This window comes from Danio aesculapii, chromosome 13 (assembly GCF_903798145.1).
Source record: "Danio aesculapii chromosome 13, fDanAes4.1, whole genome shotgun sequence".
Classification (NCBI taxonomy): Eukaryota; Metazoa; Chordata; class Actinopteri; order Cypriniformes; family Danionidae; genus Danio; species Danio aesculapii.
The window spans coordinates 17,321,145-17,338,931 of NC_079447.1; the positions used below are offsets into that span (position 1 = coordinate 17,321,145).

The 17,787-nt window shown below is 35.1% G+C and overlaps 1 protein-coding gene across 3 annotated transcripts in view; it reads left to right on the forward strand.

The window, feature by feature from the left end:
• pcnx1 (pecanex 1) overlaps positions 1 to 17,787 on the forward strand; it is a 67,756-nt gene that overhangs the window by 21,548 nt on the left and 28,421 nt on the right. For 2 of the 3 annotated variants that reach the window (XM_056470329.1, XM_056470327.1), the window contains 5 exons: positions 3,083 to 3,212; positions 11,175 to 11,368; positions 13,964 to 14,057; positions 14,148 to 14,205; positions 15,405 to 15,652. In XM_056470329.1, coding sequence (XP_056326304.1) covers positions 3,083 to 3,212; positions 11,175 to 11,368; positions 13,964 to 14,057; positions 14,148 to 14,205; positions 15,405 to 15,652 — 724 coding nt within the window. The remainder of the gene's footprint in view (positions 1 to 3,082; positions 3,213 to 11,174; positions 11,369 to 13,963; positions 14,058 to 14,147; positions 14,206 to 15,404; positions 15,653 to 17,787) is intronic. The other variant, XM_056470328.1, reaches the window with a different exon arrangement.

A 17,787-nucleotide genomic window follows, 5' to 3' on the forward strand; every position in this document is an offset into this window, starting at 1 on the left:
AACAGTGACTAATATTTTGTCTGTTCCTCACACAATGCTGTTTGTGTTGAGGGTCCCCATTGGTCTTCATTTGCTCACAGTTTAAGGCAAAAAGCAATGTGAACATTACGGTTTGGATTGAAATGAGGGCAAGTAAAATAGATGAACGGCTGTTTTTTTGATGAACTATTCCTTTAACTAGTGATTTCATCTGGGATCAGTCTGAAGTGCCTCGACATCTGAGGTCTGCAGCAGGTCGGAGCTCAGATGGAGGTTTTTCAGCAGATAACAAGCATTGCCCAGAAGCTAGTAGATGCTAATGCAGTTTGTTTTGCCAGTGCAGCTGTGACCCACAAACCCCTGCAGAATTACCGAAGTGCTGCTCTGACAGCCTGTTGAGTCTATATCTGGGAGATCTGCGGGGTTTATTCTCTCCTCTGATCCACAGTGTTCATTGAGTCTTTGTGCAGCATTTGCTTGTGTGAGAGTGAATTGCTCTGTGAATGTTGATTCAGTGATTGGATGCGGATTGAGGGATTTAAAAACATTATTTTAGTGAAATCATCTGTGGAAGTCCCTTGCGGATCAATTTGAGCTCTGTGTGTTTCTAGTGTCTGTTGTTCATTTGTAGCTTCCAACAACAGCAGCAGTAACTGGATTAAGTTTGATGGAGTGTTTGTCTCATGTTCTTGGTCATGCGTCTGTCGTTGTTTCCTTTAGGCATTTTACTTACAAATTAGCTGGTCAGAACATAAAAGAAGCATTGTTTTAGAGAAAACCATTCTGCCTTGGTTTACAGTCCTTCTCGTCTGGCGTGACATTGTTTATACAGTTTTATTGTAGTAATAAAGTTTTACTTTCGGTGATTAGTCATCTCAGATGGGGTCAAAGTTCAGCTGCTGTGGGTGTGCTGCAGTCCATATTTATATTCATTTGCAAACTCTGTTTATACTGCTACAAAGGCAATGTTATTATTTTGATACATAGATATTTACATTAGATGTTGCCTACGCTATTGGTGTCTATTGGAAGGAATGCGTCAATAGAGCCGCCATTTTAGTACAGGGTAGCGTTGCTTTAAAATGAATGTGGGACAAAGGTGCAGTGGCGGATTGGCCATCCAGAGCCAGATATATATATATATATATATATATATATATATATATATATATATGTATGTATATGTATATGTATATGATCGGGAGTTTTCCCAGTGGTCAGTATGCAAATATTATTTTTTTCTGTTTAACGGAGATAAGTTTTTTTTCAGCACATTTCTAAACTTAATAGTTTTAATAACTCATTTCTAATAACTGATTTATCTATCTTTGTCATGATGACAGTAAATAATATTTTACTAGATATGTTAAAGACACTTCTATACAGCTTAAAGTGACATTTAAAGGCTTAACTAGGTTAACTAGGCAGGTTAGGGCGATTAGGCAAGTTATTGTATAGTGATGGTTTGTTCTGTAGACTATTGAAAAAAATCTGGCTTAAAGGGGCTAATAATTTTGTCCTTAAAATGGCTTTGAAAAAATTTAAAACTGCTTTTATTCTAGCCAAAATAAAAGAAATAAGACTTGCTCCAGAAGAAAAAATATTATCAGACATACTGTGAAAATTTCCTTGCTGTGTTAAACATCATTTGGGAAATATTTAAACAAGAAAAAAAAAAAAAAATTAAAGGAGGGGCTAATAATTCTGACTTCAACTGTACGTATGTGTGTATATATATATATATATATATATATATATATATATATATATAGATAGATAGATAGATAGATAGATAGATAGATAGATAGATAGATAGATAGATAGATAACAGCGCATTAGAATAATCCTTTTATTTACTTTCCTGATGACATAATGATGACGTATTTATTTTTAGCTGAGTAAGGCTTAATTAAAAATATTGTTTTCGAATGAAGATAAGAGTTTGATCAAAGGTTTAAAACTAGACAAAAGGTGGATTGGATTACCTGTTGGCGAAAATTGATCGCGCTGGATCTGTATGTTGTGTGGCGGGGAGTGGTCGTCTACACACTGCCCGTACTGTTAAAAATATCACCACTGTCGAAAACATGGTACCACACACCCATCGCACTGTCCAACAGATTCCAATATGTAAATGTTGCTTTATTTCTGTGTCTGCTAATGTAGTTTGCAAGTAATAAACTTAAGTGAAGCATTAAAAAAAAGTGAAGCATTCTTTCAATATTTAAGTTATCATTCTTTTGCAAGGTAACGCGGTGATATATGTCAGGTGAGGTGGAAAACGTATGCATATCATATCATCAATTTGCCATCTATAACAATATAAAGTTGATTGTATTTTACCGAAGTTCTGACAGAATTAATTTTGCTTGAATTTTTTTGGGATTTTTTGGGGTTTTTGTTTCTTTTTTTACTCGCTAATGAAATGAGTGTAGTTAACTCAAAATTACTACAAGTTAATTCTACTCATTTGAAAAGAGTGTTGAACTCAGTGTTGAAGGTAATGAGTTAATTAAATACCTCATTACTTCAACTTAAATAAAGTAAGTTCACAGTACTCATAAAAATTCATTTTTTTTTAACTCAAATGGTTTGTAGCAATTGGTTTCCTCAAGCAGTTTGGGTTGTCTTAACTTATTGGGTTTTGCAGTACTCAGTTTGAGTTCTCTTCATTTATTGGATTTTACTTTGCTCAAATTGCTTCGTTTACTCAATTGGATTAAGTTTACAGGACTCATTAGGATTAGTTTTTGAACTTAAATGGTTTGTTGCAATCAGTTTTCTCAAATGGTGTGAGTTACCTTGACTTTTTGGGTTTTACAGTGTATGTTATATTATAGCATATAATATAAATATATGTATGTTACTAAATACTTTAAATAAATATTTGAAATATTTTTTTTCTGATAAAATTGATGTGGCAATAAATGTGACCTAGGTAAGCTTTGTGCTCATTACATTTGTGTAGGATTGGTGTATTTGATGATCCGCACTTGGTTTATGTGAGTGTAGCTTACGCTTGCATGTTGCACATTTAATAAAGGCTCTCTTTTGTTGGCCCTTATACTGATGGACCCCTCCTGGTTCTCTCTTCTTACGGCAGCTCCGGGGAACGACGACACAGTCACGTTTCGCCGCGAGCGTAGTACGTTTCGTCGGCAAGCGGTGCGTCGACGGCACAACGCAGGAAGCAACTCCACACCGCCTGCTTCTCTCATCGGATCCCCGCTCAGGTACGACTCGCCCGGGGAGCGAACAGCAGCTTTGACTCTTCATGGTTCTCATCGCCGCGTTTCACCTCCTTCCTCTTTTACTTGCACATTTTTAACTGTCATTCACATGCTGTTCTGGGGCATCGCATGACATTTATTCATGCTCACTACCCTATTCTTACTAGTATACAAATCTTTTTTTACTCATCCTTTTCTGCTGGTTAAGGAATCCTGCATTCTTGCATGCTGTTTGTGTCTTATTTTGTTCTTGCATGCATTTCCTCCCCATATTTTTATTTTATTTTCATTTTTTCCCCACGTCTACTTTCGATTATTTTATCCTGTTCTGATGAACTGTCACACACTTACGCATGCTGCTTCTGGAGGCTCTTCTACTGTATCCTGGAGAGTTACAGTCACCGCGTCCTTCTCTCACACATGCTAAATCTGTCCATAACCCCCCAGACACAGCTATCCTTGCCATCACAGACGGAGAGAGAGTCAGTCTGAGTGCTTTTGTCTCATCGTCAGGCCTGAGGCTCATCTGTCTCTCTTGAAGGATCACGATGCTTTTTCAGTTAACTAACTTTCGGTTTCTGCTGTCTAGTGCTCGGAAACCATATCAGACTTATCAGACTTGATTTGTGTTTAGAGCAAAAAGCGTGTTGTTTTAGATTATTAGCCACTTCTGTACACTGCTGTTTCTTAGTGTTTTGGTAAATAATAAGTGTATCTATCAAATACAAAACCAAAAGTGGTTTATACTTTTGAAACGAAAAATGATTTCAGATGGGACTGTTTAGTACTTTTTCTATAAAAAGAATCTTGAAAAAAAGAATCACATTTTTCATAAAAAAATACTAAGTACACTGTTAAAATATCTGTTAATTTTGTGCCTTCTGTCTATTTACAGTTATGAATTTCATAATGAGTCCTTGTTTTCTGCTCTGTCAACTTTTGATGTTGAAAATTCAACTGCACAGTTTAACAAAGTAACTTTATTGACATTTTAGTAGCTTGAAAAAATGTAATGTATAAGTATTTAATGTATTGCGCTGTTGCCTCACAGCAAGAAGGTCGCTGGTTCGAGCCTCGGCTGGGTCAGTTGGCATTTCTGTGGGGAGTTTGCATGTTCTCCCCGTGTTGGCATGGGTTTCCTCTGGGTGCTCCGTTGTCCTCCATTGTCCAAATACATGCGCTATAGGTGAAAATGTCCGTTGTGTATGTGTGTGAATTACAGCGTATGGGTGTTTCCCATTGATGGGTTGCAGCTGGAAGGGCATCCGCTGTGTAAAACATATGCCGGATAAGTTGGCGGTTCATTCCGCTGTGGCGACCCCTGATTAATAAAGGGACTAAGCTGAAAAGAAAATAAATAAATGAATGAGTGAATGAATAAGAAATAACATAAAGTAATAAGTCTGTAAAATAACAGAAAATGTACAGTACTGGCAGCTTATTACAAGGTTTTTGCAGCATAAAATACAACACCAACCCGGACAATACATCACTTTAAACTATTAAAAATGTTTATAAAAGTCCCTTTTTCCAACTTTTTAAGATTAAAAGTTGTCAGAAGAAAGATGAAGGTCTCATAATGCGATTCAAAAGCATAACTATAAAAAAATAAAAACATGAATCACAAAATACAGAAAACTGTTCTTTTACGGATATTTTTTGCAGTGTAGCATATTTTTTTAATTATTAAAAATAATGTTTATTGAGCGCAGAACCAGTTTTGTCATCAGAAGAGTAAATTACAAATTTAAAGCCTTTTTTATGTTGTCATAATGTTTCACGTTATTAGCATTTACTATATTTTATATGAAGTAAATGCCTTGGTGAGCATTGGAATATTCATTCAGAACAAATATTTTAAATAGAAGAAGAATTGTGGAATAACCCTGATTTTTCAATCTCAATAAATGAAAACATTTTTTTTTCTGACCATTTATTATTTATTCTGGAAAGTTATTGTCAGCAAAATTACAATATTTTTATTCGAAATTTTAAGAAATGTTAGACCTTTTACTCAAACCCATACCGAACAATTCCAGTAAATCCCATATATATATATTCAGGAGGATGTATAAAAAATTACTGTACCCATTGTACACTGTAAAAAAGCAAATGTTTGACTTTAAATAAGTGCCTCAAAATTATTAAGTAAATTAACTATGTGCATAATTATAAAAATTAAGTGAACTTAACTGTTCCAAGTTAAAATGAAAATACATGTCATAAATATCAACTTGTCATGTTTAAAGCAGTGGGTTTACTCAATTTTTGAAGTAATCACTTTTTACAATGTACTCAATTCATACACTGTAAAAAGTAGCGGTGTAACGGATCATGGTTGATCACTGATTTGTACAGATCACAACCCACGGTTCGGAACACCGGTGGCCCGCGCATTAATACATTTCTTTACTCGTAGTTTAATCCTAAATTTGTAACGATCACAGAGAGATCACGTCTCGTGTCATTCAAATCACATGTATGAAAGCATTTAGGCTTTTCTGTAAAGTATAATGATGACAGAAGAAGTTGTGGAAGGTTATTCGGCATGTAGTAAGTTTCTTAGTTTAAAGGTGTTTTCTGTCACTGCTTGTTTAGCCTGCATTAATGCATTCAGTGTAAGCTGCACTTATTATTAAAAGATCAGGATTTGAACACCCACACAACACAAATTATAAATGATGGTGATTTGCATATGTTTATTAATCCTTCGAATCGCTGCGATCAGATCTGAAAAGCAAAAATCAAGAAAGATTGAGTCTTTTGAGTTAGTTATGAATTTATAATCAGTCAAATAACACAGAAGTACTGCCATAAGAGTTTATAGTTTAGATGAAACCACTGATGTTTGTAGTAAACATTAAAATCACTGTCATGTACTCAAAGTTGTAAGCAGCAATTACATTATTTAACTTAATTATTTAACTTAATTATTAATTAACATTATTTTTAATTGAGAGTAAAAATAAATATGGGTTGTACAAACTATAATGTTAGATTTATAGATTTAACGTTATCAACAACAGTAGTAACAGTGAATTTTTCAAAGTACTGAATATTTTACAATTTATTTTTATTGAGCTAATTATTTCTATTACTTCATTACATTTTTAATACAATTACAGCTTCTAAGTTCTGTTTGTAAAACTAAAAGTGTCTTGCACTGCTGTTTCTGTAATAAATGGAAGCTTTTTACATTTAGCTCCTCCCCCTTTTTTTGCTGATTCAAACTAAAAAAGCTATAATGTGATGCGAACCATGAGACTTGTGATCCGTTACACCACTAGTAAAAAGCGATTGGTTACTTAAACTGGGTAAACCTGTTGCCTTAAAAGCAACCAGTCGATTTTGTTTTTAAGTTGACTTAACTTGATTTTTATTTTTCTGCACATAGTTCATTTACTTAATCATTTTAAAGCAACGGAGGGTTTACTCACATTTTTAAAGAAACATGTCAACTAATTATTTTAAAGCAATGGGATTACTCACAGTAAAGTCATCTAATCACTTTACAGTGTAGTCTTGCTGTGTCTGAAAGCCCTCATGTATCGCCACAAGCATTAGATGGTAAATGAACAAACAACTGTGCTCTTCAGACACACATGCCTCCAGTGCTGGTGATTCACTGATGAGTTCAGCACTTTTGGTATTTTCCGTCATCTCTTTCCAGAATGACATTCACCAACTCCCTTAGGTCATTGGTTTTGCTGATGCGTACGTCATTACTGTACCAGCCAATGTAAGAATGTGCAAATAGACATATTTTTACAAATCAACATGGCAAGTGTTTAATCCATCTACTAATTGACAACAAATGGATCTGATTTTGTCGCTTGGAAAATGTAGATCAGAATTGGGTTTTTGGTGCAGTCTGAAGAAAGCCATATGCTTCCCCTCAATTTCTGTTTCTACTTTGACATGTTCTGTTTATACACACACACCCCTCAAAATCTCTTCTCTTCTGCCTTTTCTGGCGGTGGAATCATAATACTCATCCTCTCCTCTTCCCGTTCAGCAGTCTTCTCAGTTTACACTTCCTGTCAGCTCTCATAACACCTCCAGAAGCGCCGTTCTCCGTCTATCACAACCATCTGCCTGTTTTTCACTCTAAAGTTTGACCTTGCACTTCCTTCCAGCATCTTGTTCTGTTTTCGTCTACCTTTTCTTTTGTGTACACAAACACACACATTTACTCTCCCTCTAGGGATGGGCACACATTTATGAATATTAAAATGACCTTCCTGACTATTTTACTAATCAAAATCCAGTGACAACTTTGTTTCATTTTGGGAAGTTGATTCAAAATTAATTTAAATAAATGATATAATGCAGTCATTGTTATCTTGGTATTATTAATGTACTTTTGTAGTATTTGTTATTATTTGGACACATACTGTTAATTTGAAGCTTCAATTTTATTTTATTTTTGAATTCAATTTTATTTTTGAATTTTGAATATTTAGTGAAACTTTACACAACTTTACACAGAATAATATAAATATGATCTGGATTTATTAATAGTTGTAGGTACTGTATATACCAGAGATGCCCAAACTGGGGCCTACAGGCCAAAGTTAGCCCATGGTAACCTTTTATTTGGCCCACCGTGCCATCTGAGAATGATTTAGAGATTGTAATTTCAAAATTAATGTAACCTTATATTTGTTTGTTTTATTGTTAAGCTACAAAAAAGCTATTTGAAATGAAATGCATCAATGTAAAGGGTGTAAATTAATCAGATTTAGTTGTGTACATACGACGGATGGAGGACAATGCAGAGACTTTGGTGAGTGAATCAAGGCAAAGGCAGATTCTGCTTGACTAGAGTATTCAGTAATTAAATCTACTGTGTTATAAATCTGATTGTTTATGTTTTATTGCAATAAGTTCTATTTTAAAAATATGCTGTAGTAGTTAATACATATTTATTTTTTAATATTATGAAATGAATTCGGAAATTACCCATGGCAACTTTAACGTTAAATAGTTTGGTATTTATCTTTGGCCCACGGCTATCAATGAAATTTGGTTTTTGGCTCTTCGTACAAAAAACTTTGGGCACCCCTGATATATACTATAAAGTACTTGAAATATAACATTTGTTTTTATAAACTACTGATAACATTTTAACATTTCACATCTAATTGCAAAATTCCATTTAGAGCAAGCATTATTTATTTCCTTATTTGTTACACTTCTTATACACTCTCAGAAATAAATGTACTTTAATTAATAAAGCTGTGGCAGTCACTGGGGCAGTACCTTTTCAAAAGATACATATTTGTACCCAAGGAGTCCACAATGGTACCTCAAAGGTGCAAATTAGTACCCGAATTTACTTAAAAAGTACCTTTGAGGTACCATTATGGACCCTTCAGGAACAAATATGTATCTTTCGAAAAGGTACTGCACCAGTGACAGCTTCTTTCTGAGAGTGTAGTATAATAATAATACTATAACACTGCTATATTATAGTATTCAATTTACTCAGGCTGTACACTATTAAAGTATTCAATTTAAATATGATCTGGATTTATTAATAGTTGAAGGTTTGAGTAGAACATTTTTTTGACTGATAACATTTCATCTAATTGCAAAATGACACTTAGATCAAGCATTATTAATTCTTTATTTGTTTTATTGTTTACAATGAAAAAGGGTACCATTGTTTCAGACATGTTTATATAGATTTTTAGGTAACACTATATCAGTTCGACTCTGATTTTCAATTACATCAAATGAAAACGTTATGTTTGAATTACATACATTTTATTTGAAGTTTGGAAGAAATGTTATCAGACCTTTTAAAACAAATAAGAATAATTTACTCAGGCTGTACACTATTATAGTATTCAAATTTTATATATATATAATTTATAATATATAATTTTGTCATTTTATGCATTCTATTTTTATTTCAGTTTTAAAATTTCAGTACTTTCGGTAAATTTCAATAAGGCAACAATTCTATTTTTATAGTGTTTAAGTGCTATTTTAATACTTGTAATTACTTAAAATTGAAATAAAGTTAAAATAAATTACAAATATCAATTGACAAACTAAAAAAAATAGATCATTTCAAATAAAAAATACCATATAGACCTTATTCTTCACGTACAAGCGGGTGCAGGGTAAAGTCTAGATAGGATACACGGCCGACCGGAAGTGCGATATGCAAATCAATATAGCAGCATTTTTATGACACTATAACAATAATAAATATTTTTACAGTACTGTGATGGTTGGGTTTAGGGCTAGGGTGGGGGTGGACGTTAAAACATACAATTTATTATGTAATTTAATAGATAACATAAATAATACTTGGTATAACTACTGTTTTCATGTTAATGTGACGGTTGGGTTTAGGGTTGGGGTGGGGGTAGACGTCAATAAAATACAATTATTGGGAAATCATTTTCGTCTACTTCCAGCCGCAAACATATCTGATCTAGCAACAACCGGGGTGCAGCTATTGGAATCTTTTTGGCTCGAGACTTGCGGTCTCTAATTGACTTCCATTGATTTATTGGGTAATGTGATAGATAACATAAATAATACTTGGTACAACTACTGTTTTTACGTTACTGTGACTGTTGGGTTTGGGGTTGGGGTGGGGGTAGACATCAGTAATATACAATTAATGGGAAATTTAATAAATAACATAAATCATTTTTGTTAACTTCCGGCCGGAACCATATCTGATCTAGCAACAGCCTGGGTGCAGCTATTGGAATCTTTTTGGCTCTAGACTTGCAGTCTCATTGACTTCCATTGATTTATTGGGTAGTTTAATAGATAACATAAATAATACTTGGTACAACTACTGTCTTTTTACGTTACTGTGACGGGTTTAGGGTTGGGGTGGGGGTAGACATCAATAAAATGCAATTAATGGGAAATGTAATAAATAATAATTTTCATTAACTTCCGGCCGCAACCATATCTGATCTAGCAACAATCTGGGTGCAGCTATTGGAATCTTTTTGGCTCAAGACTTGCGGTCGCATTGATTTTTAGACATTAAAAACAGCTCATTTTGCTGCTTGATGTTGCAAATAGATTTTTTAAATTATATTATTCTACTTTTTATGTATAGTCATGAAACACATTTGTTTGTAGAGCAAGTAGTTCAACCATTTTCAGACGTTTATTATTCCATAGGCAACTGAATCGGAATTTCCGAAACAATCGCAACAACGAGCGCACTTCCGCATTGTGGAATATGGTCAATAAATAATATTAAAATGACAACGATTGCAACTCATGCTTCACATTACAATTTTTACTTATATTATTAGTTATAGTTTTAGCTTTGTTTAAATATTTAATTATAACTAGGCCCACACGGAATCTGCGCGTGCATAAATCCGCAGATTTTTAGTCGATCATTGAGTCTATTTATTTATTTGTGTAAATGTGTGTTAATTTATATTTATTCAGTTTTAAAAATATATTTCAGTAATATTATTGACTAATATGAAAGTGTTCAATGGATTTATTTACAATACAGTTTGTAGAGTAATATTTGCTGTATTTTAGTAGATATATTATATGAGAGACTTGCTTTGTTTACCAAATAAGTGGATGTAATTGGATTTGTATTGTAAACATTAAATAAAAGTTTTTATTTCATATATTATGTTTTTAGTTATAATACTCCCAAAATAATTCCACATCCGCAGACTTTTTTACAAAATTCTCTGCAGAAATAGCAATAAATGTCTGCAGATTCTGTCTGGACCAAGTTATAACTTCTATTTAGCTATAGCTTCACATACATTTTAATATTTTAGTTATTAAGTTCACAATGGTAAAACTGCAAATAATGCACAGAAAGAACATGAAGATGTCACTGTGATTTTGTACTCACTACTCGCCTCTGTGTAAAATCCTAAAGTTGACAAAGATATCCCCATCCCTATATGGGCTACTCATTTGGAATCATGCATTTTTCTGCTCGTCCAGTCTGCAGGAGGCTCTGAGTCAGGTCTCTCAAGCTTCAGGTTCACAGGTCAGAGGTCAGCCGTCCCGCACGCCGTCTCAGGTGACGGTGTTGAGCACTAGCGCCTCCCTGCTGGTCAGGAATGGAAGTGCGCAACTGGAAGGCTGTCCGGATAAAGCGTCCACTGTTGGCGTCGCCAGCCTGCAGGATGAGTTCGGTAGGCACTATAAAACCCTGCCTGCTGTCTGTCACTTCATCCAGTCATCCGTCACACCTGCCCGTTTTTATTTGCATGTTGTTATTCTCACACTTACATGCTGTTTGACACGCCAAGTATCTGCACGCTTCGCATCACATCTGTTTCTTATCACATCCATTTGCACGCTATTTTTCTGGAATCAATAGTCAGTCAGTTGTGCATTTGTAGATTTCAGCAGGGTGTTATGGTTGCTGGAGTTCATTTATTTACTTCAGATCAATTTATGGATTTTTTTGTTTTGTTTCTTGCATGTCTGTGTTATTTTATTTTCATTAACATTAAGATGTTTGTGATTATGCAGTCTGTGGATGCATGTGTGGCGTGGTCTTTAGTTTTTTGGTCAGAGTAGCATTTTCTTGGTCATCTGGAGGTTATTGATGCAGCACTCAATGCTGTGGTTAAGCTTGTTTCCGGTCAAGGATCATGCTTGCTTATTTCTCCCCAGGATCAATAGTGTATGCGGTCTCAGGGTCAGAAGTTTGCCTCCAGGAAAATTGACTTCCAGGGATATTTTTTTACCTTCATAAGAGCAGTTTTTACAATTACTTTATTCATTTTATCAGTGTATTCTTGTACATCAAGTACTTACAGTACATTTAACTGATACTTTAGTATACTCACAACAATAGCAACAAACTGCTTAAAATATCATCTAAACTATACTTTTAAAATAGAACTCATTATAGGATAGGGTTGCAGTGTTATGAAGAAATATACAGTTGAAGTCAGAACTAAATGTTTTTTTTTTTGCATATATTGCCAATTTCTGTTTAACGGAAATAAGATTTTCTCCACATTTTTAAACATGATATTTTTAATAACTCATTTCTAATAACTGATTTCTTTTATCTTTGCCGTGATGACAGTACATAATATTTTACTAGATATTTTTCAAGATACTAGCATTCGTGCAATTTAAAGGCTTAACTAGGGTAATTAGACGAGTTATTGTATAACAATGGTTTGTTCTGTAGACTATCGAAAAAAAATATTGCTTAAAGGGGCAAATAATATTGACCTTAAAATAATATTTAAAAATGTAAAAACTGCTTTTATTCTAGTTAAAAGAAAACAAATAAGACTTTCTCCGGAAGGAAAAATTTTATAGGAAATACTGTGAAAAATTCCTTGCTCTGATAAACATCGTTTGGGAAATATTTGAAAAAGAAAAATAATTCACAGAAGGGTGAATAATTCTGACTTCAACTGTATTATTGTCAATTATTGCTCTTGATGTAGTAATAAGGATTATTATTGTTTATTAACATAAATATGGCACACCATAATCTGGCTCTTCCAACTAAACTTATGTATCAACAAGTTATACTTGGAGGGGGGGGGGGTTTGAAGCAATGTACTGATTTCAAATTAATATTTTGTCATTTATTTCAACATTTATTTTCATTTGTTTTAAGTTTTGGTTCATTTATTGTCTTATTGCTGGCCTTTTTGCCACATCATCTCTCTAATTTTACACCCTGACATGACATCTATATTTCTATAAATATCCTTTGTTTTTGAGTAGACAAACATAACAAATTTACTGTATAGTTTTTAAAGGTCATAGTAAATAAAGCACATTTGTTGAGGAATGATACATTAGGATTTGTTTATATCTGAAAATGTTTGGTCAACTCATGTGCATGTGTTTTGCATATAATGTATTTTACACCTGTATTTTGTTCATTTTACATAAGAAACTATTTTGATGGCGTAAGATTTCCTTCAGCTACAAAATAATAATAATAACAATAATAATAATAATCATTATGTTTGTACTCCAGGTTTTGCTATTAACATAACAACAATTAACTATTGTGGAAAGCTCTCAAATAGAATTCTTTTTAATTTCCTCTAGAATTCTCAAAATGATATGAATAATTTATTATGATATATTATATAATTCCCCCACAGTCCAAAGACATGCAGCACAGGTGAATTGGGTAGGCTAAATTGTCCGTAGTGTATGAATGTAAATGAGTGTGTGTGGATGGATGTTTCCCAGAGATGGGTTGCGGCTGGAAGGGCATCCGCTGCGTAAAAACGTGCTGGATAAGTTGGCGGTTCATTCCGCTGTGGCGACCCCGGATAAATAAAGGGACTAAGCCGACAAGAAAATGAATGAATGAATATTGTGACTCATTTTTAATTGAAATGTCTTGCTTCTTGTTTAAAGATGAATAAAATTAATCAAAACTCTGATTTGATCAAATAAATGCAGCCTCGATGAGAGTGGAAGACTTACTAAATGTAAAAGGCAATTTTTTTTTACTTGAGTGGCTAAATAAAGCTTTCAGTAGTATTGTGCAACACATAATAAACAGTGGAATCATCAAAAATTAGTTGTCTCCAGTCCAGACAGTTTTCCTAATAATAATGGGACTGATGTAGTTTCGCATCAAGATGTTACATTGAGGTGTTATTGTTCCTAAATCATTGCTATTGAGCACTACTAAAGGCACTGGTGTCCTGTCTGTGGTACAGGTCTTTAGTGGCGCACTGTGTGATGTCTGTTATGTGACCTCTGATCTCCGCTGTGTTTGTGTGACCCAGGGAAACTGACCCCGCCTCTCTATGAGGTCGGAGGATGTGACATGTCCCTGGTGAACTTTGAACCTGCGACCAGACGAGCCTCCAACAACCTCTGGTGAGTTACAGCATCTGTAATGTGCACAACCACTCAGAATCCTTTGGTAAATCTCCTGGAAACTGACAGAGTCTCTGTGTCTCTCTGCAGGGAAACAGACTCTCACCTCTCCAGTTCTACCTCAGTTCGCTTTTACCCTCATGACCTGGTGAGTGTCACTGAACAAACACACACACATATCTACACACAGATTTTTTAAAAATACTTTTTGTACAAACATTTAAATTGCATGAGTTTCTTTATTTGAAAAGAAGGTTTTGAATAAAAATTAGTGTTCTTCTACAGTGTTAGCATTGAAGTATAGAGTAGTATTGAGAAAAAATGTTCACTGACACACCACATTAAATGGACAGTTTAACCACAAATGAAAATTCATTTTCAATCATTTACTCATCCTTCACTACTCAGTTTCTTTCTTCTGTTAAACGCATATTTTGAAAAATGCTGGTTGCTGCCACCCATTGACTTTCATAGTATTTTTTTCCTACTATGCAAGTCGATTAGTTAGGGGCTGATCACACCGAACAATTTTTTTTTGTGTTGAGAGGTGCCTTTTTTAAATGATTTACTTACGGCCGTGAGTGTTTTGCGCACAGCTGTGTTACGTCAGTCGCATCTGTTTCATTCTACAATCAAATGAAAGCCGTGGCGAGGTTTCCGTTGAGGTGACAGGAGTTTTTGTGTTGTCAAGAAGATGGAGGAGGGTTGCTGTTTTGAGTTATCCAGAGCTGTATGACTTCACAAATCTTGAATGTCACAATATTATTACATATATATTAATAGAGTATCAACAGCAATACTCTCGCTCAATACCCAGCTGATTCAGTCCTTGTCTAGTGACATAAATAAGCACACCGCGCTTCTTTTTTTCTTGTCAACAAAAAAGGCAGTGTGGTACGGCTCGCGTTTTTGGAATGTAAAGGCGCGTTCCGTGTGGCATTCTTCAAAATATCAACTTTTCCGTTTAACAAATGAAAAACTCATGAAGATTTAAAACCACACAATAATGAGCAGGGTTCATACGGTCATGGAAAACCTGGAAAAGACATGGAATTTTGACATGACATTTTCAAGGCCTGGAAAAGTTTTGGAGAAACAGAAAAACCCACAATGTTTTGGAAAAGTCATGAAAAACCGATATCTGTATACTTGAATAGTAACAAAGCTCGTTGTGATTATCAGATGTTTTTTGATGAAGTTTAGTACATCACAACAAAATGTAACAACAAACATTATGAAATTATGCAATGCCCACAATGATGCTTCTGTGAGAAGCAGCACCGTTGACATGCATGAGCTTAGTGTGTGTGTGTGTGTGTGTGTGTTTGTGAACTCACTCTGGCTTAGTTCTCGTTTCCTCAGATGCGTCTGAATCGGCTGCTGTCCATGGACCCAGAGCTGTTGGAACAGCACGATGTGGACGGCAGTCCTGACCTGCAGGAGGTGCCACACGGCACACAGGACTCAACACATAATCACCCACACACCCACGCGCTCGCACACAAAACCAAGCAGTACTACCGCTTCTGGCTGCTGCCATACCTGTGGGTCGGGCTGCACTTCGACAGACTCACACTACTGGCCCTCTTCGACAGGTACACACACTTATTTTCTTATATACATAGTGTGTGTGTGTGTGCTACTTTTTAGCAAAGGACAGCTCTATACATTCATATGTGACGTGTGATTATCAGGGGTTGCCACGGCGGAATGAACCGCCAACTATTCCGGCATATGTTTTATTTAGCGGATGCCCTTCCAGCCGCAACCCATTACTGAGAAACACCCATACGCTCTCACATTCACACACACACTCATACTCTATGGCCAGTTTTGTTTACCCAATTCACTTGTAGCGCATGTCTTTGGACTGTGGGGCAAACCGGAGCACCCGGAAGAAACCCACATGTGGAGAACATGCAAACTCCACACAGACATGCCAACTGGCTCCGCCGAGACTCAAACCAGCAACCTTCTTGCTGTGTGGCAGAAGTGCTAACCACTGAGCCACAACTTTTTGATAAAACACCAGCTATTCTGTAATTTTCTGTTTTTTATGAGAGACTTCAGTGATGTTTGACATTATTGGTCATCTGAAACAGAACAAAAGAACAATGATACTACTAAAATGTTATTGCTAACACTGGGCTTCTGAATATTAATCACATTGCCTGCATCTGCTTGAACTTATTGCTAAAGTCTAAATGTTGATGTAATATTCATGAGTGCTGACCTTTGAATTTGTGCTGTTTTGCCCCAATACCAAAGGAACTGGCACCAAAAAATTTGGTTTACATTTGGGCTGTACAAAATATCGTTTCAGCATCGCTATCACAATGTGTGCATCCGCAATAGTCACATCACAAGATATGCAATGTTGAGTCTGAATTATAGTGGACCAGGAGATACAAAATTGTATTTAATTACTGAATTTAACTTCAACTTGCCTATAGCACTTATTCACTGTTGCTCTTATAGTTGTGTGAATTGCTTCCTTGTCCTCATTTGTAAGTCGCTTTGGATAAAAGCGTCTGCTAAATGACTAAATGTAAATGTAAAAATGTAAATTAATTTAGACTGCATGGTTTCATTGGTTTTTTTAATAGCAGGTTATAATCGCACCAAAACGTATTAAAAGGTAAGTTAATTATAACAGTGTGAACTTTTCTGTAATCGTTGTAGTGCTATGCATTATTTGTTTAACCCTTTACGGTGACATGCTGACTGACTGACTGACTGACTGACTGACTGACTGACAGGTGCGTGATGTGTAAGGCTAGCAAACACATGTAGCTTTCAGTTAAGATGAACACAGTTTCCATAATTATACTTTATAGATGAAGGTCTATGGCTCTGCATACTTCATACATTAATGCATACTTCAGGATGCATTAATGTCGCTCTGTAGGTTTATTGGAGACATTCATATTCCTAGCAAATCTAATAAATGTTGGAGACATCCTCGTTACATAAACGCACTAAATCGCACTTCAGCAGCGTTTATTTGAGGGCGTGCAAGAAGTTTTGTGCACGAACAGAGGAAATTGGCACGCAAACAAAGAGATTGGCATGCTCGTATTACATAAATGCGATCTCCCATTCCTATTACCATTCCCACACATACACTACGGACAATTTAGCTTACCCAATTCACCTATAGCACATGTTTTTGACTTGTGGGGGAAACCGGAGCACCTGGAGGAAATTCACGCGAACACGGGGAGAACATTCAAATATCTACATGTCAAAGCAAAAACAAGATTATTTTACTTACTCCACTTGCAAATAATTTAGCTTGTTTTAAGGATAAACTGCTAATTTTTAAAATATTTTTTTACTTGCTCCAAGATTCTTTTGATATTTGGACTAGAAAGGAGACAAGTAAGAAAAGCATTTTTGGCATTGTGATTATTCAGTTTCTGTACCTGAATGCTGTTAGACTCCCAAGAAAATCGTCAAATAGTGCTATTCAAACTCTCTTGTGAAAATGTATTTATATCGTAATATTTATCGCAGAAAAATAAAACATCACAATATCAGATTTTTCCAATATCATGCAGCCCTAGTTTACATGTAAGATATCAGTTTAGTGTATGTAACACTCTCTAGTATTCTCTCTGGTACGTGTATGCATTAATAGGCCCTTTGAAGAGGAATACCGCTCTGTCAAGATGGAGGGAGAAGCTCTCAAGTCTGCACCAGTTGTATTCTTAACTCAATCCATGGCTAG